This window comes from Taudactylus pleione, unplaced genomic scaffold, assembly GCF_031769625.1.
Source record: "Taudactylus pleione unplaced genomic scaffold, aTauple2 ptg000579l, whole genome shotgun sequence".
Taxonomy (NCBI): domain Eukaryota; kingdom Metazoa; phylum Chordata; class Amphibia; order Anura; family Myobatrachidae; genus Taudactylus; species Taudactylus pleione.
The window spans coordinates 701,285-727,201 of record NW_028284981.1 but is presented as its reverse complement, the minus strand read 5'-3'; the positions used below and the strand labels follow the sequence as shown (position 1 = coordinate 727,201).

General features: G+C 44.3%; 1 protein-coding gene across 1 annotated transcript in view; it reads right to left on the bottom strand.

The window, feature by feature from the left end:
- EXOSC2 (exosome component 2) overlaps positions 1-17,011 on the bottom strand; it is a 31,028-nt gene extending 14,017 nt beyond the window's left edge. The window contains exons 1-4 of the mRNA XM_088453312.1: positions 16,786-17,011; positions 14,146-14,247; positions 8,978-9,023; positions 7,939-8,028 (exon numbers count right to left, since the gene is read on the bottom strand). Of these exons, the coding sequence (XP_088309438.1) occupies positions 7,939-8,028; positions 8,978-9,023; positions 14,146-14,247; positions 16,786-16,934 (387 nt within the window). The 5' untranslated portion in view covers positions 16,935-17,011. The remainder of the gene's footprint in view (positions 1-7,938; positions 8,029-8,977; positions 9,024-14,145; positions 14,248-16,785) is intronic.
- Positions 17,012-25,917: the final 8,906 nt, after the last annotated feature.

Here is a 25,917-nt window from a genome sequence, read left to right as displayed (position 1 = left end):
GGCAATCGTGCCGATGTCCAGGGACACCCTGGAGATCACATGATTGCCGGGACACCCGGCAGCGATTAATGAAGGATGGAATGATCCCTCGTTCTGTTCCATCCTTCATTAACATGCAAAAGTTGTAGCAAGTTGAATGCAAAACATTTGGTTTATCCATAATAGCTGTGAACAGCACAGGCAAATCAGTGAAAAGTAAGACCGCTAAATCAGATCGGGACAGCTCTTCACTAAAGCGGGGACAGTTAGGTAGGTTGTAGGCATGGTTAAAAAAAACATCAAGCAAATCGAAAGGCCCAGGTCCATGCCTAAATCACTAGTCCACACCAGCGATGTAACGAGGCCATTATCACAGACAGATGTCGCTCTCAGGGAATATATCAGATGCCCAGACCTGCACTAAATTCTGCAACGACAGTCAGAAGTGTATCAACACCAACATAGCCGGCAGGGGGCTCAAAATTACATTTATTCATTTACTTTTCCCAAACAAAATTCGATTTTTACGTTTTTCGTTTTTTGTTTGATTCAACCACAAAGCACAAATTTTATTCCCCGATTTATAATATTGACAGGGATTAACCACATGCGCACCCAATTCAAACTTTTGTGGGACATATTAAAAAGTATATGTATAGGGAGTGTCCCGCCACACGTGTACAGATGTGTCCTCGTACATCTAGCCTCAATACATCAGACAGCGCAACTTGCCTGGCGTGACGGAGCTGCCAGATCCTGTACTACTGTACTAGCGTTGGCCGCCTTTTTTTTTTTCTCCCGAAAATGTGTGTTAAGGCCCCCATACATCAGCGACGGATTGCTGCGATGTTACGATCCTGCAACCTGGAATCGTAGGATTGGTGAAATCCAACATGTTGGATTTAACCAATGTGCCGATCACGATCAAAAAATTATCGTTATTGGCACATCGGTGAAATTTAACAAGTAGAATTTCACTAAACCTGCGACAGATCGCGGAACATCGATGGCCGGCCGATCGGCGTTTCAGATCCAACCGCAGGATCGCGCTATCCGCCTTCAGATGTATGGGGGCCTTAAGTCGCAATGTGATGTGTCTAGGAGGCACCAGCAGACTGCGCCGATTAATCTGATATGCGACACCTGTATATCTGTGAGCACCGGAGTCTGTACATGAAGCCCGACGGAACTTGGAATGAAAAAAGCTGCGGCCGCTACATTGTAACACTTTGTATACAGATTCAGAGACTCAGTTGTACAAAGATATACAAGTATCGCATATCACATTAATCAGCACGGTCTGCCGGTGCGTCCTTGTCGCATTGCAACTTAGCAAACAGATACACACACACACACAAAAAAAAAAAAGACACCCGGCGCTAGCAGAGTTTCACGGGACCTGGCGCGCAGAGAGGGGCTTTTTAGCGCAACTGCTGCAAAGATGTGTAAGGACACATTTGTGTATCCACATGTACTGATTAAAAAAAAAGAAAAAAGATGCATTGCATAAGCCAGGCTAGAATAGGGAAACATTCCCACATTATGACTAATGTGTATCTGACAATGCAGCATGAGCAGATGGGTTTCTCAGCAAGCATCCTTGTGATCTGGAACATGTGTAAATCACTTTACATCAGCGCCACCACTTGGTATCAGGTGGTAGTGCAGACTCATCAATCTATTCACATTTAACCCATAATGGTGTGTGTTAGAGCATGGGAAAACCAGCAATCACGTGACCGCTGTCTCCTTCATGTCACTGTGGCTGCATTAGGACTGCGATCTCCATTCGGTATTTACACATGATGTAGAATTTACAGTGATGGCCTAATACGTGTGATACAGGCATTGCCACTAATCCTACATTACTGGCAGCGTGAGGGTTAAAAATCAACGAAAGCTACAGCTGGGCATACGTGTATAGCCAATCACAGATGCCTAAAAAGCGTTTCTAGAGAGAATTTATTTTCCGTTAGTCGTGATTTCTCTTCTACTGGGAGATTTCGTGTGAAGTTATTTCTCCAGGAATAAGATGTCTGATGTACATTTACTCCATTCATTCTATTTCTGTATAGTACTGTCCCCACTCTCAGGGATGTACTGAGCGCCCCACAGTGGTGAGCTACAAGCTTTTCTTCCATTTGTCATTATCTATAGAGAGATCTATATGTAGACATCTGTGAAAAGTTTTATATATCAGTCCCCACCCCCCTCCTCTCTTTCCCAACTTCACACACACGTTTTTTCCGTCATCTCCTCTCACCACATTCCATCACTAATCTTTCTTGCCCCCTTCAAACCACCCACACACTCTCTTCCCCCAACCTAACATGCTCCAGTTCCTAATGCTCCTGGCAGACGTGATACAGCCTTTTACAACAGATACATACATATTTAGAGCACCAATGGAACCAGCACTGTGCCACTGAAACCAGCACCTCGCCCCAACCAAGAGCTGCTCCATCAAAACTGGTACTTTGTCCCAACCAATAGCCACCCCACTGAATACAGCACTGCACTCCCCCATGAGCTGCCCCTCTGAATACAGAACTGCACTCCCCCATGAGCTGCCCCACTGAAACCAGCACTGCACTCGCCCATGAGCTGCCCACTAAAACTAGCACTGTACCTCACCCACACACACTTAAACCAGTACCATTTCAATCTCTAGAGCTGTACCCCCCCTGAAACTAGCACTGTACTCCTTCTCCAAAACTGTCCCACTGAAACTAGCAGTGTCCACACTCCATGAGCTGCCCCACTGAAACCAGCACTGCACTCGCCCATGAGCTGCCCCACTGAAACCAGCACTGCACTCCCCCATGTGCTGCCCCACTCAGCACTGCACTCCCCCATGTGCTGCCCCACTCAGCACTGCACTCCCCCATGTGCTGCCCCACTCAGCACTGCACTCCCCCATGTGCTGCCCCACTGAAACCAGCACTGCACTCGCCCATGAGCTGCCCCACTGAAACCAGCACTGCACTCGCCCATGAGCTGCCCCACTAAAACTAGCACTGTACCTCACCCACACACACTTAAACCAGTACCATTTCAATCTCTAGAGCTGTACCCCCCCTGAAACTAGCACTGTGCTCCTTCTCCAAAACTGTCCCACTGAAACTAGCACAGTGTCCACACTCCATGAGCTGCACTACTGAAATCAGCACTGCCCGCTAACTCACAGAGTTGTACCTCTAAAACAGCATTGTGCCCAGGCACGAGTACTGCGTGATCATCATTGTTTATTTGTAAGGTGCCACAAAAGTCCACAGCACCAGAGTTATAAGGGAGGACACAGCCTGGCCCAGTCAGGGCTCTGATCTAATCAAGGCATCGTCCAGGTGGGATCCTATATAGCTGTGCCGGAAAACCAGGGTGCGCGGCCTGTCCACAGCACGGAATTGTTCTGTATGGCTAAGCTGACAAGTCTATATTGCTAGAGATACACCCACTGCAGACCGCTGTGCTTGCTATATAGTATGCATATGTAATGAAGTAATGTAAAGGCGTTCTGTAAAGCATATAAATTCTAAAGACATAAAACGTTCAACTTTCAAACTACATACAAGAAAAAAAACAACCAGCAAAACCATGAGAGACTGGCAGCTGTTACCATTGAGTAATTACTGGGTGAATGTGCACTTTCTAGCCTTATCACACCATTCAAGAAAAAGATAGTGATCCCAAAAATAAGCACAGATATATATATATCCACCTCCAACTATGCTTTGCTTAGCGCAGTGGTCAGGGAATAGGGTTAAATTACTCCAAATGGGGTAAAAATTAAATTCCTGGGGGTAATGGCCAGACAGCCGGGCATGCATATGAATCATTCTATAATATAGAATGATTCATATGCATGCCCGGCTGTACCGCAGGGAGGCTCTAAACCGGATGCCCGCTGAGATGTTATTACCAGCGGGCGCCCAGCTCCTTCCCTGCAGCGCCGCGTTAGCCGGAGGCTGGAGTTCTCTTCTGAACTCCAGCTTCCGCCTCTCTCCATGCGCACTATGGGAGAGACGTCATGATGTCTCTCCCATAGTGCCGAGGAGCAGCCGGGCGGACAGGATGGCTGCGGATGCAGGAGTGGAGATTAAGGTAAGTTGTTTTTTATTGACAAGCAGCACTACAGGGGCATAACTATGGAGGCACTACTATAGGATTTCCTTCCTTTCAAATCAAGGGGGTAACGTCGGCGTATCTAAATATATTTTTGGGTAAAAGGTAAGAGTTCCCTGACCCCTGGCTTAGCATGATTCAGAAATCTGAGTATAAATTATACCAGTATTATGTCCAACCTGCTCTGGCCCACGCCTTCATTAAAAGCTGACAATCTCACAGAATGTTTTGTGAGGGCGGTGCAACTATTTTTATATCTATCTGATCACGCAGCGATAGCGGTCTTCAGAATAGTGGTCTACTTTTTTTTTTTTTTTTTTTTATTTGTTATTGAATAAAACAAATAAATTTGAATTCAAGAGTATACAGACAGTGTAAAATAGCAGCAATACAATAAGTTTACAAAATAACCCAATACTTGTCAAACAAGTAAATGATGGTAGAAACAAAAACATAAAAGTAAATTATAGCATCATCTGGCACATACAGTCTGTAACACCAATGAATATACATAAACAGTCATTTGTAAACCAGAGTGTAACTAATTATTGAAAATTCTTTTTTCTTTTTTAAGTGTAACTCTAAAAATAAGGAATAAGAGCAAATTCAAATAAAAACTAGCAGAATAGGAGAAAGAATGGGTAGGGGCGAGGGGGGACGGATATCCACGTCACGAGTGACACATTATATGACCTAAATTTAAATAGAAAATACAACCGTCAGCAGTAAAATCTAATTAAGTAATATTTCTTAACAGCGACCACGTAGTATTGTCAAATACTTTCATAATCTGATCAAAGACATTAAATCGGGAAGAAAATCTAGGTACGTACCCCATTTGTTATAGAAATGAATTACACCTTTTTCAATGTTGTACATTGCTGTACATCCATCATAGTAAAGTATACTGAGTAATTCTAATTTGAGCCTGTCTAATAGGGAGCTGCCTTAGAAATCCACTTTATTAAAATTATTTTTCTAGCTAGAGTGATCAGCATCATCAGAAAAGGTGGCACACAGTATTAGGGGAAATATACATATACAATGGTGACCAGGAGGCAAAATCAGCGAGGGGGAAAACTCCCATTAAAAAACAAATGTTAACCTAGAATGATTAAAGATCTGTGTAAGAAAATGACGTACTCTCTTTATTTTGGACACTGCCAGGCATTATGTAGGAAGTTTGCGGGGGAAGCAATCGGGAAGCCGACTGCCTAAATACCGGCAGCCGGCTTCCCGACTGTCATATCCCGGCAAGGGTGAAATGCCGGGCGTCTAGATGTAGACGCCCGCATTTCCCCGACGCCGGGAGACCGGCGCCTGGCATCCCGATCGTAGTGATGCCGGGCGCCGCGAGCGGACAGCCGCGGGGGGGGGGAGGGTTAGGTTTAGGGCTCTCAGGGGGGACTTAGGGTTAGGCACCCCCCCGGGAGGGTTAGGCTAGGGGGAGGGAGGGTTAGGCACCCCCGGGGAGGACTTAGGGTTAGGCACCCCCCCGGGAGGGTTAGGGTTAGGCTAGGGGGAGGGAGGGTTAGGCACCCCCGTGGAGGACTTAGGGTTAGGCACCCCCCCGGGAGGGTTAGGGTTAGGCTAGGGGGAGGGAGGGTTAGGGTTAGGCACCCCCGGGGAGGACTTAGGGTTAGGCACCCCCCCGGGAGGGTTAGGCTAGGGGGAGGGAGGGTTAGGGTTAGGCACCCACCCGGGGGACTTAGGTTTAGGCAGCGGGGAAGGGGGTGGTTAGGGTTAGGCACTTGGGGGGGAAGTTAGGGTTAGGCACCCCTAAGGAGGGTTAGGGGGGTTAGGTTAGTAGATACTCACCTATCCACGATCGGGATTTCCAGCGCTGTCGGGCTTCCGCTGCTCGGAACTCTGCTGATGTCGGGCTGCCGCTGACGGGAATCGAACCGCCGGCAGTATTTCATACCCATTCCGTTTGCGGATGCTGCGTGGCATTTTGGGCATTCGTCTAGACCTGTGATATATAAGCCTTGATAAGGAACTTTGGGCCTGATTCAGACCCGCTCGCAAGCGGGTCTATGGCCGGGCAGTGCGAGAAATCACTCGCTCCGGGGCTTGCAACAAAACGGGGCGGCTGTCGATGATGGCCAAATGGAGGCGTTCCCGAAGGAACGCCTGCCGTTTGAGGGAGGCCCTACTGACATCACTCGTGATGTCAGTAGTTGAGCTCTATTAGAGCAGGAAGCTCACTGGAGCTTGCGGGAACGAGACCCTACCACAAGGGTGACATTGCAGCTTAGCGAGCGGCCAAAGGGCCGGCTCCAAAAAAAAAAAACGCCCTGATTTAGAGCGAGCACTCTGAAAGAGCGTCCGGCTCTGAATCAGGACCTTTATGCGAATTTCCTACAGCCTGGCTGAGTTAACCCATTTCATGACAGAAGGAATCGGGGACATAACGCTTTCCGAGAAATCAAAGTCTGGAAAATCCTGATTCCAAGAGGACCAGACTCGCTTCCATAAACCCAAAAGATCATTAGGTAATAAATTACTCAGGGACGGATCTATAATGGGTGCAGGGGGTGCAAGGCACACGGGCCCCTGGGTTTAGGGGGGCCCACACCACACACCCTGCACTCATATAGTCTTATACTTACCTGCCTGTAGTGCTGATCTGTAGGGCAGAGCAGCAAGAATGACTGGGAAAATGCCAGCGGCCATTTTTCCGGTGACTCGCGCATGCGCAGTACATTGATAGATCCATCCACTCCATTTCCTTTAAATTCACTTTTTTTACGCTCGTCTCTAGTATTAAGTAGAAATTAAGAAACATAGTAATTTCAGGGGTGTTTTAAGAGAGGAGGTGGTCCGTGTGCAGGCTCAGTGTGGGCCAGAATCTACTGCACGTGTGTGGGTCTCCGGGAAAATGGCGCCTGCAGGGGAGTTTAGAACGGGACATATGAAGCAGAGCAGCTGGAGAGAAAGGAGAATACAGCGCTTCCTCCAATTATAGGTTAGTAAAATGAGATTGAATCAGGCACCAGTCTGAGCAATATGCAAATGCAGCTGCACAAGAATAAGTCTGCAAGTGGCATGTTAACCTTGCCGACACATTCCTGGATCGACATACTCACTGTTGATCCCACATGCCTGTTCAATCTACTGACTGAGGTCGGCAGTACTGATACGCACAATGCAATGACAAATCCGCTGCATCCACCTCCTAGTAATGGGCTCTACAACCACCCCATTGGGCATTGCAAAAGGTGGTATAGCAAGCAAATATATTACCAGACATGCCATTTCAGCTTTTTGTCCTTTATCAGCACAATTCTGCCCATTGTCTAAGGGGTGTGTGATGTATGTTTTGCACTTATTGAAAGAAAGGGAGGATCTACTTCAACACACTTTATTTTTTCATTATTTGAGGTAGTGCCCCGCACATACCAGCCTGTTCTCAAGCACTGGCAGCGCGTTTCGGTCGCCTCCCAGGCCCCAAGGACAATATTATAGAATACTGCACTATAACTGGAGCCCTCGGTTCTGTCCTGAACGGCAGATCCCAATAGGAGAATAAAACTCAGTCAAAGTAATTGCAGACAGTTCTAAAAGCCAGGAAAGTGCTCTAATGGTTGCAGGTGGATGAATGGCTACAGGGGCCAGGTCCCCATGGCATTCTGGCTACCAGATTTTGCCCATTTTTGTTTAGATCTAAGAGCCCAGAGAAGACTAACACGAAGGGATATACCAAGAATAACCAACAAGATATCTAAGAGAAACGTAGAAGTACTAAGAGTGTCGTAGCTTGGGAACAGGCAGCGCAGAGCTACGTGTAGGCAAAATAGGAGTTCACCACAATGACGTTTTCATTAACCTACTCACCAGCTCCCCACCAGGAAGGTTCACGGCTGAAAGCAGCAATATGGAATCCAGACGTGAGTTAGTGTCCACTTTCCACCGCTTCTGCTGCACCTGCGGGAGCCAGTCACACATACATATTACAGCAGTCTGCGGGTAAGCCGCTAAGATACACATTACAGCAGTCCGCGCGTAAGGCCGCTAAGATACATATTACAGCAGTCTGCGCGTAAGCCGCTAAGATACATATTACAGCAGTCCGCGCGTAAGCCGCTAAGATACATATTACAGCAGTCCGCGCGTAAGCCGCTAAGATACAAATTACAGCAGTCCTCGCGTAAGCCGCTAAGATACAAATTACAGCAGTCCACGCGTAAGCCGCTAAGATACAAATTACAGCAGTCCACGCGTAAGCCGCTAAGATACACATTACAGCAGTCCACGCGTAAGCCGCTAAGATACACATTACAGCAGTCCACGCGTAAGCCGCTAAGATACACATTACAGTAGTCCGTGTGTAAGCCGCTAAGATACACATTACAGCAGTCCGTGTGTAAGCCGCTAAGATACACATTACAGCAGTCCGTGTGTAAGCCGCTAAGATACACATTACAGCAGTCCGTGTGTAAGCCGCTAAGATACACATTACAGCAGTCCGTGTGTAAGCCGCTAAGATACACATTACAGCAGTCCGTGTGTAAGCCGCTAAGATACACATTACAGCAGTCCGTGTGTAAGCCGCTAAGATACACATTACAGCAGTCCGTGTGTAAGCCGCTAAGATACACATTACAGCAGTCCGTGTGTAAGCCGCTAAGATACACATTACAGCAGTCCGTGTGTAAGCCGCTAAGATACACATTACAGCAGTCCGTGTGTAAGCCGCTAAGATACACATTACAGTAGTCTGTGTGTAAGCCGCTAAGATACACATTACAGTAGTCTGTGTGTAAGCCGCTAAGATACACATTACAGTAGTCAGTGTGTAAGCCGCTAAGATACACATTACAGTAGTGCATGTGTAACTGACACACATCCATCAATAAGAATATAATCATCATACCTCTGTTATTCTTCCCACAACAATGTCACCAACTTCCCCATTGTATCTAGGATAAAATATCAAAAACAATAAGTTAAACAACAAAATTAAACAAAAATAAGAGTAATTCACCTTGCAACATAATGCGGAGTGCAACCTCCGTTATATACGATACAGTGAAGTGCTCCTGCAGGCTCAGGTGCTTGTTTACTGCTGGCACCCACTAAACGCCCAGCAAGTAAGGCCGACACATTGTATGTTCCATAATCAGCTTAGATGGAAAAACAAAAACAAAAAAACTAGTTGATAACAAAAAAGAATCAAGGCTTCTGAAAGACAAGAACATTTTGTAGTGTTCATTCTAGCACCCTGTACCTGTCATGACCCGTGCAGTTCCTCTTTCCTGCCTGGGGTGTCTCACTCTGATCTGGTGCTTCTAGCACACCCTGGGCTGTATCAGCAGTTTATTGCATCAGCTACGTGTGCTAGAAGCACCAGAGCAGATAGTGACACCCCAGGCAGGAAAGAAGAACTGCACGACTAGAATGAACACTGTGTATAGGTCAGGAGCAAAGCGGAAAAACATCAGTCAGGGTGCCCATCTAAGACGATATGAACGGGAAAGGAGTAACTGTGCAGTAGATTCCCCACGTCCTAAAAATCGCATCGGCTCCGCATGCTGGCTGCATTTCCCATACCTCTAACGGGACATGCGATCAGCCCAGATTTAACAAACTTCAATTGTTAGATCTTTTTGGACCAAGCACTTCCAAAATAACGCCATCTCCATATGGCATTATTAGAGGCTTTGGTACGTTTCCCTGAACTCCTGCTGTGCCCCTTCCTGACATCGGACAGGCAGAGCGAAGCCCAGATATCCCTGTGTGCAGGTAAGTTTTTCAGCATGCGGCCTGCGTCCTATCACACACAGGCTGACTGCTCCGTCTGCACACAATGCACCGCCTTACTGGGCATATGCAAAGTGTGCCCCCACAAGGGGGCACTATTGCGAAAGCCTGATGCGGACACATCGCCGGGACAAGGCTCTCTCACAGGCTCTGTCCCACTACCTTCATTATGATACATCCCTGTGATAATATTGAATATCGCATATCGCAATGCGATTTGTGAAAAATACGCCCCTAAATGCCTTCACAGGGTTCCGGAAACCCTTCTTGCACTGCCTCAAAAACTACACTCATATTAAAGCCAAACATACATGGGTTGAGTGAAAGCGCTGTTTGCAGTAGAGCAGTTATCGCCGGTACACACTAGACCAGTGGTTCTCAATCTCGGTCCCCAGGACCCCACACACTGCATGTTTTCCAGGTCTCTTCACAGAATCAAAAGTGAAATAATTATAACCACCTGTGGATCTTTTAAAATGTGTCAGTGAGTAATGAATGCACCTGTGCACCTGCTGGGTGACCTGGAAAACGTGACCTGTGTGGGGTCCTGAGGACGGAGTTTGAGAACCACTGCACTAGACGATATGTCGTACGACATATCGGACACATCGTCTAGTTGGTACCCTCAATGTCGCTGACAATGCACGTTCCCTGCCTGCAGGTCCGACGGGCCAAATAGTTAGCGAGTGCCATGCTGCCGAATGCAAGATGGCCCCTGCTATAGCTCCCGGCAACGCCAAGGGTGTATGCACTTGCCAATGCCGGGTCCCTTCGCACGATAGGTCGGCTGGGTACACATCGTTAAGTGATTTGTTACATATTACTCCACTGATCAGATAAATGTGTGCATTGTATTAAGTTTCCACTAAGATTTTACCGTGAATTAACTAGATATGGGTGGGGTGATGCCGTCCAGCCTCTACGAGCTGTGATATTAATCTGAACTAGGAGCAGAAATACCGCCATGCAACTTTATCTTACACAACTCCAGCAATGATGGCTTTTATAAGCAGATATGCAAACGTGAAAGTTATCAGTAGCGTGATTATATATACAGGTTTTTAGAAGTGGAGATGTTGCCCATAGCAACCAGATTGTAGCTATTATCTTCTAGAAGGTGCTAGATAAATTTTAATTAGAATCTAATTGGTAGATATGGGCAACACCTACACTTCTAAAAACCTGCACTTTAGTAAATATATCCCTTAGTGGTCATTTAAATCTATTTAGAAAATTTGCTATCACTACCTCCCTAGATATAGAAAAAAATCCAAATCCCAATAGCACTTTCCTGGGCAGGGCGCCGGACCTAGAGAAAGGGCACTCCGGCGGGAACCAAATGCGCGTGTCCGAAAAGTGGGTGTGGCCACGCACTCCCTTTTCATCACTTTTGGGGGCGTGCCCCTCACTTACGGACATGCCAACTGCCCCCAACGCTCTCCCTCCTCTGTGAATAGAAGCCGGGTGCATCTATTCACCGACGGTGATCGGTACACCGCAGTTTTCCCCATCCGCGGGACACAGTGACCCGCGGTCGCAGGGACAGCTCCCGACGGCTGTTTTAGCGGGGCGCCACGAAAAGGGGCAGGGCGCACTCTGCCCTTTTGAAATCGGGCAGGGCGCAGCGCCCCACTAAAACAGCCTAGCGGGAACACTAGTTAGTATTCTACACCAGGTCATTACTTTTGCCCCTCCCGTGGGCATAAAAATACTGCGGCATTACAAATACTGTGACATTCATTGTGTATTTTTTTATACATTTGCGTATCTTTTTATACAATGCTGCTCTTTTAAACTGATTGGGTTTTGCCTAGATAGCGTGGTACTGCACAAAGCAGACTTGATTTTGAATTTTTTTTTTTTCATTCTGACATCTGCTAAAAATCTTAAAGCAGCGTTTAGGGCCAGCGTCAAAACAGCTACTGCAAAAACAAAAAGAGCCTGTCATATTACATATTAGGCTGCTGCTGAAATATAGCTGGTATACTACTTGTTTTCAAGCAAACGGAGTCTGTTACCAGCAGCTTCTTTACCATAGCCGTTTGTTTAACAGCTCACGCGCTACACGGCTCTTAATAATAGAAAATTGAAAGAAATAGGCAGCGATTGGGGTCCTCTAAGTGGACTCCTGCAAGCTGCATATAAAGTACTACTGCCATTCTGTCTTTACATGAAGGTTATATTGTCTGTTCCATTCCCTGGACATCAGCCCTGACATCTGTGATCCATTACTGGTGGAAGCCATTTTTATGTAGTCTCTCCTAAAGTCAGCTAAGGGGACTGTAAATTCTGATCTAGCTTCACCAATCAATTTAATAACTCAAACACAGATCAGGTTCCTTGACACACATGGTAAGTCACTGTCCACATTATCTAAAGGCAGCTAATGAGCTGGTTGGTGCCACTGACTTCACATCATTATCAGCTACAATTTCAATTTACAATCAATCATTTGTATTGCCTTATGGTTTTACCTCCAACAGGGAACGCTAATAAGGGCTTGTAAAGAGCTCGTTCCTGGATTGTGAATAGAGCTAACAGGTCTGAATGCACGAATTAAAAAAAGATAAAAGGACTGAAAATACAGAAATTGGCATGTAAACATTTTTTTTTAAAAAAGCATTTAACAAAAATGAATCATAATAAAACAAAATAGTTGATGTCACAAATAGCGGTATGATCGATATAGGACGTTTAAATATCAGCATTGCAGAAAAAAAAGAACGCTATTGAACAGCCGCTGCGGGCTTTGCTGCGATATCATCTAATATCGCAGGAATCTAGTGTAAAAAGACTCCTGCTGCCGGCATCGGAGATCAGGGGGCTGAAGACGCAGCATCGGATCGGACATCTGAGTAACCCACAGGTTTACTCAGAATGGACGGTGTTTTCATGCTGCCGAGGCCATTCAAGCTTTGTCTAGAAACGCAAACACTGGCGTTTAGCAAGCCTCGAAAACATTGCCTACATGCCCCCGTTTTTGAGGACGCTGCCCATCGCCGTCCAGTCCCCATCTCCAAACAGCCGCAGCGTATCAACCATGCTGAGGCTTAGGGGGATGGGTATGGGATGCCAGCGCTAGGGATCCTCGCGGTCAGAATCCTGACGCCGGCATCCCTACAGGGTTAGGATACCGACACTGTCGGTCGGTTCCTAACCCTCTCTCCCCGGTCCCTGAACCTAACCTCCCCTCCTTAGTGCCTAACCCTAACCCTCCCCCTAGTGCCTAACCCTAACCCTCCCCCTAGTGCCTAACCAGGGGCGTTTCTAGAGATGAGGGGGCCCGTGTGCAGTCTCCGACACGGGCCCCCTCCTTTCTGTCCGGCTGTGCGTGGCCAGCGTCGCAGTTATAGACTCTGGACACTAGAGTGTGCCCAGAGTCTATAGTGTATGCACAGTTCAACGGGAAAATGGGACGCGGCGGGCATTTTTCCTGTACTGCGCATGTGCAAACGACTGGAAAATAGCCGCGGTGGCCATTTTCCAGTCGTTTTTACAGCGCCGGACCCCCGTGCCGGCGTGGGACTCCGGAGAGGTAAGTAATACTATGGGTGCAGGGTGTGCGGTGCGGGGCCCCCCTGGACCCAGGGGCCCGTGTGCCCCGCACACCCTGCACCCATTATAGATACGCCCCTGATCCTAACCCTCCCCCTAGTGCCCAACCCTTACCCTCCCCCTAGTGCCTAACCCTTACCCTCCCCCTAACCCACTACTTACCTTCGGGATTCCAGCGGTCAGGTTGCCAGCACCGGGATTCTAAGTACCGTAATCCCCACGGTCGGGATACTCACCGCATCCTGGATTTCGGGGCACTGTGAGCAATCTAGCAGAACGAGATATGCGCAGCGCGGGATCAGCGCATGCGCAGATCTCACACCATCCGAGACGTGAACAAACCATCGGGTTTGCGTACATCTCTGAATAAGGCCCAAAGTTCATGTTCGGTAGGACACAGGTAGTCAGTGCCATCTTTTGGCGCTGGAGAAGTAGTTAGTGGAAGACTCATTATTTGTACGTAATCGGGTGAGGAAGGTGCGGACCCAGCAACCGCCTATACACCCAACAAACATAGATCACTTGCAATAGGGAGCTGATCCTAACTGAAGTATGATGCCTTATGAAGAGGTTACTGATAACAATTACAACAAAATTTCTGTTTTCTCTTGTACGGAAGGAAACCCCCTGCTTGATGTTCATGAAAGCAAGAATCCCTTTACAGCTAATATACTTCTACATGGCACACGTGTTACATGTGGTTCTGACCGCTCTATGGAAACGTACCTCGTCTTCAGGGCTCTGACGCAGATGAGCTTGTTGACTCGTTCTACCACCCCGGCCACTGACGCCAATAGCCTGTCATCATCCATGTACGTTCCATGGCCTCTGATGAAAATATGAAGGGGAAGGAGAATATTCTTATTTAATATGTCCAGCATGGCAAAAAGATCTTAGATCAGGCTGCGCAACAGTAGGATAAACATTACTTACAATGTACCCATCACCTACACCAGGCATGGTCAACCTCCAGCTGTTGTGAAACTACTAGTCCCAGCATGCTTTACAAGCTGATCAGTAGGAGGGTATGCTGGGACTTGTAGTTTCACAACCGCTGCAGAGACATAGGTTGGCCAGGCCTGACCAACACATTGTAGGCAGCCCTTGAGTTGATGAAGCAATATTCAGCATAGGCAAATGCAGGGGCCTGGAAACCCCTCTCCCCAGCCCACCTCATGACCACAATAGAAATATTAATATTATAGAATTTTACTAGTGCTGCATGTTTTCTCAGTATCACAAATTAAATAATTAGCACCACCAGTGGTTCTTTTAAACTGTGTCTGCCAGTAATAAATACACCTCTGCACCACCTAGGAGATCTGGAAAACATGCACTGTTAGGGGTGCACTGCTATAGATCATCAATAAGGTCAATTAATACTGTATAATAATACACTATCCAGTGCATAAGGAGACCAATATGTACATATATGTCCAGGGCAGTGCAAGGTTCTTCTGCTGCTCCCCCAGACTCCAGAACTTCCTCCAGTGCTCTGGAATGGAGCCCACATCTGAAACAAATATATTAAGCTCAGGCAGGAAGGCCCTACTACCGCATCTAATGGCATACTGTGATCGCTGATCCTGTATATGATGGAATGACACAATACACGTTGTATGATACATATTAAAGCTGGATACGTGCTAATTATGCTTTATTCATGGACAGGCCACACTCACTCTAAAATCATGCATTTGGAAAACTCCCCTCTAGAAATTCTGCGTTTGCCACTGTTCAGCCTATGAGCTCGCTGGGATCTAGAGACATAACTGAGGCACAAAGGGGCCCCCATATACCCCAGATTTCAAACTAGTCTCCCCCCTTTTTCACCATAAATGTAACTCGCCAGACTTATCTTCCCCAATTTCAGAAAAATTAAGAGGACAAATGGGAGTATGTTCCTAGAACGGTTTCACCCTGTTACCTAAAAAGAAGTTGGTTAATTTTACTGTCAGAGGAGACCTCTGGGCACATAGGTGTTCCGTTTTCTTTTTCATTTCACACCACAGAGATGTCAATAATTAATAGAGACCATATAGGTATTTCTCATGGGCATCGAATCAGCCCCCAAAAAGACCGATTTTCTTGTGTGTAATGCTGGGCACACACTATACAATTATCTGTCAGAGATCTGTCCAATCTGGCTGGTTGGAATGAAAACCTGGTAATGTATGGGAGCAAAGGACAATCGATCATATGGTTTTAAACACTGGAAAATGGACAAAAAACAATTGTTCAAATTGGTTAAATTCATGTGTTTTAACCTGTTTGTCTAAACGACCATTTTTGTCTGTTTTCCAGTGTTTGTGAGCAAATGGACGATTGTCCTTTGCTCCCATACATTACCAGGTTTTCATTCCAACCAGCCAGATTGGACAGATAATTGTATAGTGTATGCCCAGCATTAGTATTACATTTTAAATACACACACACACACTCCACTGCTAGAGTGATAGGGCAGACCCTAGCCGGAGAGGAGGGGGCATTGCCGGCAGCACCATAACAGGGACGACCACGCCCCCTGAGGGCATGAGATCACACGGAAGGGGCAGGACAGCCAGCGCCCGAAAGAACAGCATTGCCTCCCATCCTCAGGACGCTCTGGGAGGCTGTATATGCTGCAGTCTGCATGTCGGTAGCGTCCAAAGGGCCTTCTGGGCACGACTGCAGCAGCGATTCTGACTGCAGGGTACTGTTACAGGCACCCTACTAGGCAGATGCAGGGGCTGTGGTGCAGTGACAGTGCTGCCCACACAGTTCTTACACGGACGAGACCGAACTGCGGAAGGAGCGAATTGCCGTGCACGGATTTTCTATGCCGCTCCAACAGCAATTTCGCACCCTTTGCGTCTAAGTGGATTGAGCCCTATGAGTTTAAATGGTAAAATATGCAATATGTATTTACAATTTACTAAAAGCTATATATGGCTTAATTAAAATTTGTTGGTGATGGAGACGATATGCCGTACCAGAATGACAAATTAATCACCACCATCTACATCGCATGCTCTGCCTTGAACCCCACAGTCGTGCGCATGAAAACATGCGATGTTGGCGTTACTATAACTGCTCGATATGCGCAGCAAAAAGTCATCAAGCTACTTCCAGGCGAAATTTTACAAAGACTAATATAATGATTGTAGGCACAATCCTGGTGGGAATTATAGGATTGGTCTGAGGATGGCAACATGTGACTTCAGCTGGTGTGGAACTACAAGTGCTACGATGCTATAACCACCACCTTCATGCTGGGACTTGTAGTCCCACAACACCTCTAGAGCCCATTGAGTTAGAGGACCTAAGGGTAAGACATTGCACACTGGGGGGATAACGGGTTATAAATGCACCAAATACTAATCCCACCTCATGAACCCTGTATCCGTGGTGATGGTGTCCCCGGGGGCCACCAGGTGCCAGTTATTCTCCGCCACCGCCTCATTTACACGTTTCCGAGCCACCGGCAACCTCACGTCCACCGCCATCCTCACACTCATCACCCCTCCTCTCCTCATGGCATGGGGGCCGCCATCTTCCCGAACACGGACATCCGCCAATCCCCACGCCGCAGGTTATGAAGCGGACATGTTTGTTACTGGCACCGGGTTTATGGTCTTTTAGTGCCATCTACTGGGGTAATAAAGGAATTTGTGAATTACTTCAGGACCGTTACTATCAAGTAACGTAGTATCAAGCGAATAAGGTAAATAATGATGCTACTAGTACTAAGATGCTTGTATCTCTGAGGTGCCAAAATGGCAGCTGCCAGCATCTCCATTATTATTTGTGCAGGTGTCTACTGTCCCTAATTTCCAGGAAGACTCCCAGGAGGCAAAGGTTTGTCCCTATGTTTTAATATTGGACCACTCACTGCACAGTACATGACTCTATTCAGGAGGTGAGTACTCCCTGCCATTATTCTCTTGGTTTTTAAATTAATATTAACTAAATATTTGTGTTTGGCAGTCTAGGTAATTAATGTTCTAGTTTGACAATGTATTTAATATACAGGTATAGTAGAAGCGTTTGTTTAAGGCAGGGGTGGGGAACCTTTTTACTGCCATTTTGATATATATAAAATTATTTGATATCACACACGGGGTGGGGCCACATTCGCCGATGATAATAGCAATACCTGGAGCATCCTCAGGATGCTTTGGGAAGCTGTAAGGGCAGTGGTGTGACTGTATGAAGCGTCCTACGGACGCTCCAGGTGGCACTTATGCATACTGTAGATTCTGGCTGCAGGGTGCCATTATAGGCACCCTACTAGCCAGATGAGGCTAGCAGAAAAAAAGCTCTGAGGGCCAGACCAAATGATTTTGCAAGCCTTATACGGCCCCCGGGCCTGATGTTCCCCATCCCTGGTTTAAGACATAACGGCCATTTTTAGAGGCAGACCCTCTAACATGACTGCTTCCGCTCTATACAAGTGGGTTGATTTAATTAGAGGGCAATGCCCGCATTTGTACGCCAACTACGCCACCATGCATCGCCCAGATGTCGCCCCTAAAATGGCCATATTTAGCTTGTAGTCCCATAGTGGTACGTATTAAAATGTATAGAAACCAGGGAAAGGGAAAAGTGGAGAAGTAATTTAGGCACAGGATCTAATTTTATAAATGAATAGTGAACAAATATTATAGACGTTAAGTATATCCACAAATATCAAAAATATAACCCTTGCGCGGGTATCAAAAAGAATCATTGTGGAGGTGCTCCCCTTGAGAGTATAAATATATAGATGTTGATAGAAAAGAACAAAGAAAACTCTCTTTTTGAGGGCACTCTAATATAAATGTTACTATCAGAAATAAATAATAAATACATTTTATTAAATATACATTAAAAATGTGTTAACAAGTACAGACCTGTCAACACCCAAACAGTCTTATTGCTAAAAAGCAGCAGAAATATAAACAATTTAAAAGAAACAAGACAAGCAAACAGACAGCATGAAAACATAAATATAAGACTGGTTGCAATATCACAGGTAATGTGAAGCCAAGTGAAATATTACAAAGAATCTCAATGATCAGTGGTGGTATGATTATCACCCATTCTGGTCCAATGACCAAATGATAGAATAGTAGCACAATGACTAATCACAAATATATACAGCCAGCACAAGTACCATCCATAGGCTCTAACTAGTCAGTAATCATGGATGTGAAAAAACCTTTTGAGAAGATATTAAAGTATTTATACAAACCATAGTATGTATCTATTTTTTGAAAATAGTGTAAAGCGACCAGTATCAATTACCAGCATTGCTTTAGAATGTGTCCATATGTATAAAGATATCTATGGTTTTTGAGGGGTAGATCCTTCATCAGCCGCCTCTGAAAATCCCCAGGTATAAGTTGACAGTGCAAGTATAGAACATTTATTGGTGAAATTAGACTACTCCCTTTTATGGGTTGTCTAATCAGCAGCTGCTGCATGTCATTATAATGTATTAGTGAATGACACGTGAGCGTACTGTGTAGTACTTCCGGAGTTGAGAATAAGTAGAATGAGCATCTGCTTTTAGACCAGGCTCAAAAGACGGTACTGGTGTGTATATAGTGCAGGAGCCTCTTATGGCCAGACTCTAATGAGAGTGCCCATGGAATAATAGACCATTATATATAGTAGGATAAATGTCAGAGTATAGAATCGGATTCTATGCTGCTTCCAGTCATATACCAAAAGGCAGTGGTGACTGGTGAGAAGCATAGATCACGTATACACGGATATGAAAAAGGAAAAGTATAGCATCAGTAGGACTAATACAAAATGAGCAACACTCTGTTGCCCTAAGGGTATTGTAGGGTCATATGCTCAGTCTTGTAACATATAGTCACTACATTTGCTTGAGTAAGAAGAGAAAGTAAGAAATACCTGGGTGCTTTCATGTAAAGAGAACTGGCGTCAGATGAAAAAGGATCTGCCTCGTGTAAAGTCTATGGGTGTGCTGCTGCTATGAATCCCGCCTGTACACAGCGGGACTCGCGGGTCTGAGACGCGCGTTTCACTCTGCTTCTTCAGTCAGATGCCGGTGAGTTGGAATACACAGCTGATATTTACTCTGTGTAGCGGCCAATCAGGGGGCAGATGCCTTGTGTAACGAGTGTAATGCATTCACTGATACGTTCAAGAGAAGTCTCCTTCTATTGGCCGATTGGTTGGAGGGGAGCAAATGAGTCATCAGAAGGGGAGGTGTCAAAACCAATAGGGCTAAGGATGATCGGTGTACAGGATTATAGAAGGGAAAAAGGACTCAATGCTGTGTGTTAAATACAGAGCCCAAAAATCGCTGTATATAAGGATACAGTTCACCACACACAATTTAATGTGGAGATTATAAATTAGTAGCCAAACATTATTGCAGTAAAAAGGGGAAGGTAACTTATATCATGGGTGAAACATGTGAATTACATATGTATCATCTTGCAGATACTAATGGTACATGGGGTGATAATGCTCTGAAATAATGAATAAGTAAATGAGTGATTATATGATAAATAAATAATTATAAAATATAATAAAAATAAAAATAGAAAAATATTAAATAAATATGAATAATAAAATTAAAATGATTAATAAAAATGAAATAAATAGTGTCACAATAGAATGTGAATCACAGAGTATGAAAAATAGGATAAGTAATACAAATATGTGACATGATGTGCACGTGATATTAAGGTGATAGCCAAGATTGAATAATAGATTGAAGTAACATGAAAAAAAGAGTAGAAAAATGTGTGATGCCCAAGGAAATTCAAATAAATACTACACGCGACTATTATAATTGTGTAGTGAGTGATAAAATTACAAATAAATGAAATTATAAATGTGAGTAATTGCAATACATATACCCTCATGAAGTAAATAGAAACAAACAAAAATAAAGCATAATATAATAATATAAATAATCATCAGTATCTTTAAACAAAGAATTTTGGAACATGTAGGGAACATCAAAAATGCACGTAATGATCTCATTAAAATGAAGAAACTCACCTCTGTTGCCAGACATTTTTTTAAAACATCATAATGGAACAACAAAAGACTTAAAAGCTTTCGGTCTGCAACACATCAGATTGGGGGTTAGAGGTGGCGATCTGATGAAGGTACTACTCCAACGGGAAAGTAAATGGACTTTTAGACTCAATACTTTGAGCCCCAATGGACTGAATGAAATTATTAATTATAATATATTCTTATGATAACATTTATTTTTTGGCAAAATCATATTCAATCCACTGCTTTGGAAAGGATTTCCCTCTATATCCCAGCCTAAGTGATTATTTATATTATTATATTACGCTTTATTTTAGTTTGTTTCTATTCACTTCATGAGGGTATATGCATTGTAATTACTCACATTTATAATTTCATTTATTTGTAATTTTTATCACTCACTACACAATTATAATAGTCGCCTGTAGTATTTCTTTGATATTCCATGGGCATCACACATTTTTCTACCTTTTTCTCATGTTACTTCAATCTATTATTCATTCTATTATGGCTATCACCTTAATATCACATGCACATCATGTCACATATTTGTGTCACTTATCCTATTTTTCATACTCTGTGATTCACATTCTATTGTGACACTATTTAATTTTTATTAATCATTTTCATTTTACATTTATTTTGATTTTATTATTCATATTTATTTATTATTTATCTATTTTTCTATTTTTATTTGTATTATTTTTTATAATTATTTATCATATAATCACTCATTTACTTATTCATTATTTCAGAGCATTATCACTCCATGTACCATTAGTATCTGCAAGATGATACATATGTAATCACATGTTTCACCCATGATATAAGTTACCTTCCCCCTTTTTACTGCAATAATGTTTGGCTACTAATTTATAATCTCCACACTAAATTGTGTGTGGTGAACTGTATCCTTATATACAGCGATTTTTGGGCTCTGTATTTAACACACAGCATGGAGTCCTTTTTCCCTTCTATAATCCTGTACACCGATCGTCCTTAGCGCTATTGGTTTTGACACCTCCCCTTCTGATGACTCATTTGTTCCCCTCCAACCAATCGGCCAATAGAAGGAGACTTCTCTTGAACGTATCAGTGAATGCATTACACTCGTTACACAGGGCATCTGCCCCCTCTTTGGCCGCTACACAGAGTAAATATCAGCTGTGTATTCCAACTCACCGGCATCTGACTGAAGAAGCAGGGTGAAACGCGCGTCTCAGACCCGCGAGTCCCGCTGTGTACAGGCGGGATTCATAGCAGCAGCACACCCATAGGCTTTACACGAGGCAGATCCTTTTTCATCTGACGCCAGCTCTCTTTACATGAGAGCACCCAGGTATTTCTTACTTTCTCTTCTTACTCAAGCAAATGTAGTGACTATATGTTACAAGACTGAGCACATAACCCTGCAATACCCTTAGGGCAACAGAGTGTTGCTCATTTTGTATTAGTCCTACTGATGCTATACTTTTCCTTTTTCATATCTGTGTATACGTGATCTATGCTTCTCACCAGTCACCACTGCCTTTTGGTATATGACTGGAAGCAGCATAGAATCCGATTCTATGCTCTGACATTTATCCTACTATATATAATTGTCTATTATTCCATGGGCACTCTCATTAGAGTCTGGCCATAAGAGGCTCCTGCACTATATACACACCAGGACCGTCTTTTGAGCCTGGTCTAAAAGCAGATGCTCATTCTACTTATTCTCAACTCCGGAAGTACTGCACAGTACGCTCACGTGTCATTCACTAATACATTATAATGACATGCAGCAGCTGCTGATTAGACAACCCATAAAAGGGAGTAGTCTAATTTCACCAATAAATGTTCTATACTTGCACTTGAGGCGGCTGATGAAGGATCTACCCCTCAAAAACCATAGTTATCTTTATACATATGGACACATTCTAAAGCAATGCTGGTAATTGATACTGGTCGCTTTACACTATTTTCAAAAAATAGATACATACTATGGTTTGTATAAATACTTTAATATCTTCTCAAAAGGTTTTTTCACATCCATGATTACTGACTAGTTAGAGCCTATGGATGGTACTTGTGCTGGCTGTATATATTTGTGATTAGTCATTGTGCTACTATTCTATCATTTGGTCATTGGACCAGAATGGGTGATAATCATACCACCACTGATCATTGAGATTCTTTGTAATATTTCACTTGGCTTCACATTACCTGTGATATTGCAACCAGTCTTATATTTATGTTTTCATGCTGTCTGTTTGCTTGTCTTGTTTCTTTTAAATTGTTTATATTTCTGCTGCTTTTTAGCAATAAGACTGTTTGGGTGTTGGCAGGTCTGTATTTGTTAACACATTTTGAATGTATATTTAATAAAAGTTATTTATTATTTATTTCTGATACTAACATTTATATTAGAGTGCCCTCAAAAAAATAGAGTTTTCTATCAGCATATTAAAATGTGCAAGTTGAGGCGACCCTATTAAACATTCCACAGTTCCCGCATACGCTGCAATGTGTGTGGGTTGGCACCAGTAGCCTGCAGGCCAGGTATAGGTCCCATGCGCTTTTGTTTATGATTTTAACCATTTGTTTTCCTTGCAAAATCCCCACTTTTTATGAGGCTTTAATAAAACGTCATAGACTTCTTTAATAAATCGGAGACATTCTTGTGTACAACAGCAACCTTGTTTGTTTAAATATGCACACGATATCACCTATCAGCATCATCAGTGCATTCCCAATTTGCTATTTACAAGCGGTTCTTTGGTGCTGTCAGCCGCCATCATCATCGTCCCCATCCAGAATTTGCACCTGGTCCTGGATACTCTCAGGATACAGACGCCTAGGCGTCTGAATCCTGGCCTGCATCTGCTCGGGGTTGCGGAAACATGCCTTTACTTGGTCTATGAACCACAAGAAAAGATGCGCAACCGCACTAATATCCTAATTTAGATCCGCACCCAATGCCGATATTTACACAGTTTGAGCGATTGTTAGCCATTGCCCATGCATGAAAGCCATGCTGCGCACGTGCAACCATTGTTTAGCGATCACGCACAGAGGAATTACTCGCAAAGTGAGTGACAGGTTTGGGTAGGTAACGGGGTGTGGGTTAGAAAAAGCGCAGGCGTGTGTGACTGTTTAAACACTGTTTTTTGGGCTTGCATAAATTAGCCACTGTGACCCCGCTCACAGCAGGGGAGCCCTCTGCGTGTCTGCGACAGCTTACACTAAAACTGGGTACACATTAGACGACCTGTGAATCCGGCCGACCCACGATGCGGCGGACTACATATCGTGAAGTCTGTTCACAACACACGATCTGGTGAACGACCGCACGATATGTCGTTCACCGTCCGCATCCAAATGCGTGGGGTCGTTCATCAACTTGACAGACTGAGCATCATGTATGGCAGATCTGTCGATGCGATGAAGGACCCCACGGGAGCGCGCATGGGCCGTCATAGTGCACGCACACTTGCCTATGTCGGCCCGATCCGCCGGGTCGGACGACATATCGTCTAATGTGTACCCACCTTTACTTAGAAGGCTGATCTGCGTTCGATGTTTCCAGTATTGTGCTTGAGCGGTGGATGTAAGATGCTTTCAGTGGGTGTCTCTCTTAGCCTTGCACGGCGAGTGGGTCATTAGCATATTTTCACTATTACTGTATGTTCCATGAGAAATCGCAGCTGACATGGCATTTGCACACGGATCTGAATCAGGCCCCAAGAAATAGATACACCCATTTATTAATCTCACAGATTGTAATAGCATCTTCATTCTCAGGCACTACATTGTAGAAGGTGGTAATTAAAAATATATATATATATATATATATTTTGGAAATTAGAAATCTGTAGGTCTGTAAAGGTGTACCAGGAATATTGTATACTACAGACAAAGAAGGGGCTTTTCCTGGGGTAAGTTTCAAAATAGCACAAGTATGCATAGGTGCATTATGTGTGCATCTGTTTGACATTTTATGCTACAAAACTAGCACTTAATTAGCCCCAATGGTTGTAAATTTGCACCTCAACTAACCACATTGCAATGCAAGGGTTGTATATGTATTATTATTATTATTATTATTATGGCTTTATGAATAACAGCCACTAAACTGGAACTCAGGGCCTGATTCAGAGCCGCTCGTAAGCGGCCGCTTGTTCGCTCCGAGCGATGCTCGCACATCTGCGCATGCGTATGGGTCGTAATGCGCATGCGCCAACCAGTCATTGCGGTCGGAAATCGAGTGCTCGCAAAATAGCGAGTGCCTGCTAATTTGAGTGACAGGATGAGGCGTTTGTGGGTGGTAACAGGGGAAGGTGCTTGAAAACGGGGAGTGGTGATCCGAACGCAGGCGTGCCAAAAGGTCAAAACGGGCGTTTTAAGGGTGTGCATAATTAACAAAGCAGCGTCATCGACCACGTCACTTGGTTGTTTCTTAGCCTGAACTGTTCGCATGATTGCGGTAGGAAAATCCTACCACAAGCACTGCGAGCAGTTCAGACGCCTTTCGATGTACTCGATTAATCAAATAAATAGCGGAGATGACGTATGATGCGAACGGCCAGGGGGCGTCTTTACAAAATAGCGAGCGCATATTTCGTTCGCTCGCTCAGACATAGAGGCGTCAACAGACCGCAAAGAGCGAGCGCTCAATTAAAATAGCCGGACCCTTTTTCTGAACGAGCGAGCGCAATTAGCGTCCAGCTCTGAATCAGGCCCTTATTCCAGATGACAACACTGTGCTTAATGAGTTCATTTTAGACTGAACCTGTTAGTTCCTGGCATTTGGATTAGTTCCCACATAGGTTGGATTATTATTTTTTTTCCATGTACTGTACTTTTGATTAATGTTTTTGTGTTATTATTTTTTTAGCACTGCTATTCTATCCTGGACCAGCATTAATCAGTGTACGATATCACATATCCAATCTGTTATATTTCTCTCGGCACATGCCCCGGCCTAGCTGCTAATTACTGCATGTTGTGATTTGGCACATTATAGAGTTTACACTATGTGAACAGCTTTTATCTATTAAGTGACAATATTATACATCATTTAAAATGCTCATATATTTATCGCTTGCATTTTGATGCACTGTATTGGTTTTAGGGGGGAATTCAATTAGCCGCAGGACTTAAGGTGGGTACACACCTGACAGATACAGTCAGGTCCATAAATATTGGGACATTGGCAGAATTTTCATATTTTGGCCTCTATTCACCACCACAATGGCTTTGAAATGAAACAAACAAGATGTGCTTTAACTGCAGACTTTCAGATTTAATTTGAGGGTAATTACATCCAAATCAGGTGAACGGTGTAGGAATTACAACGGTTTCTATATGTGCCTCCCACTTTTTAAGGGGCCAAAAGTAATGGGACAAACTAAACAATCCTAGATCGAACTTTCACTTTTTAATACTTTGTTGCAAATCCTTTGCAGGCAATTACAGCCTGAAGTCTGGAACGCATAGACATCACCAGACGCT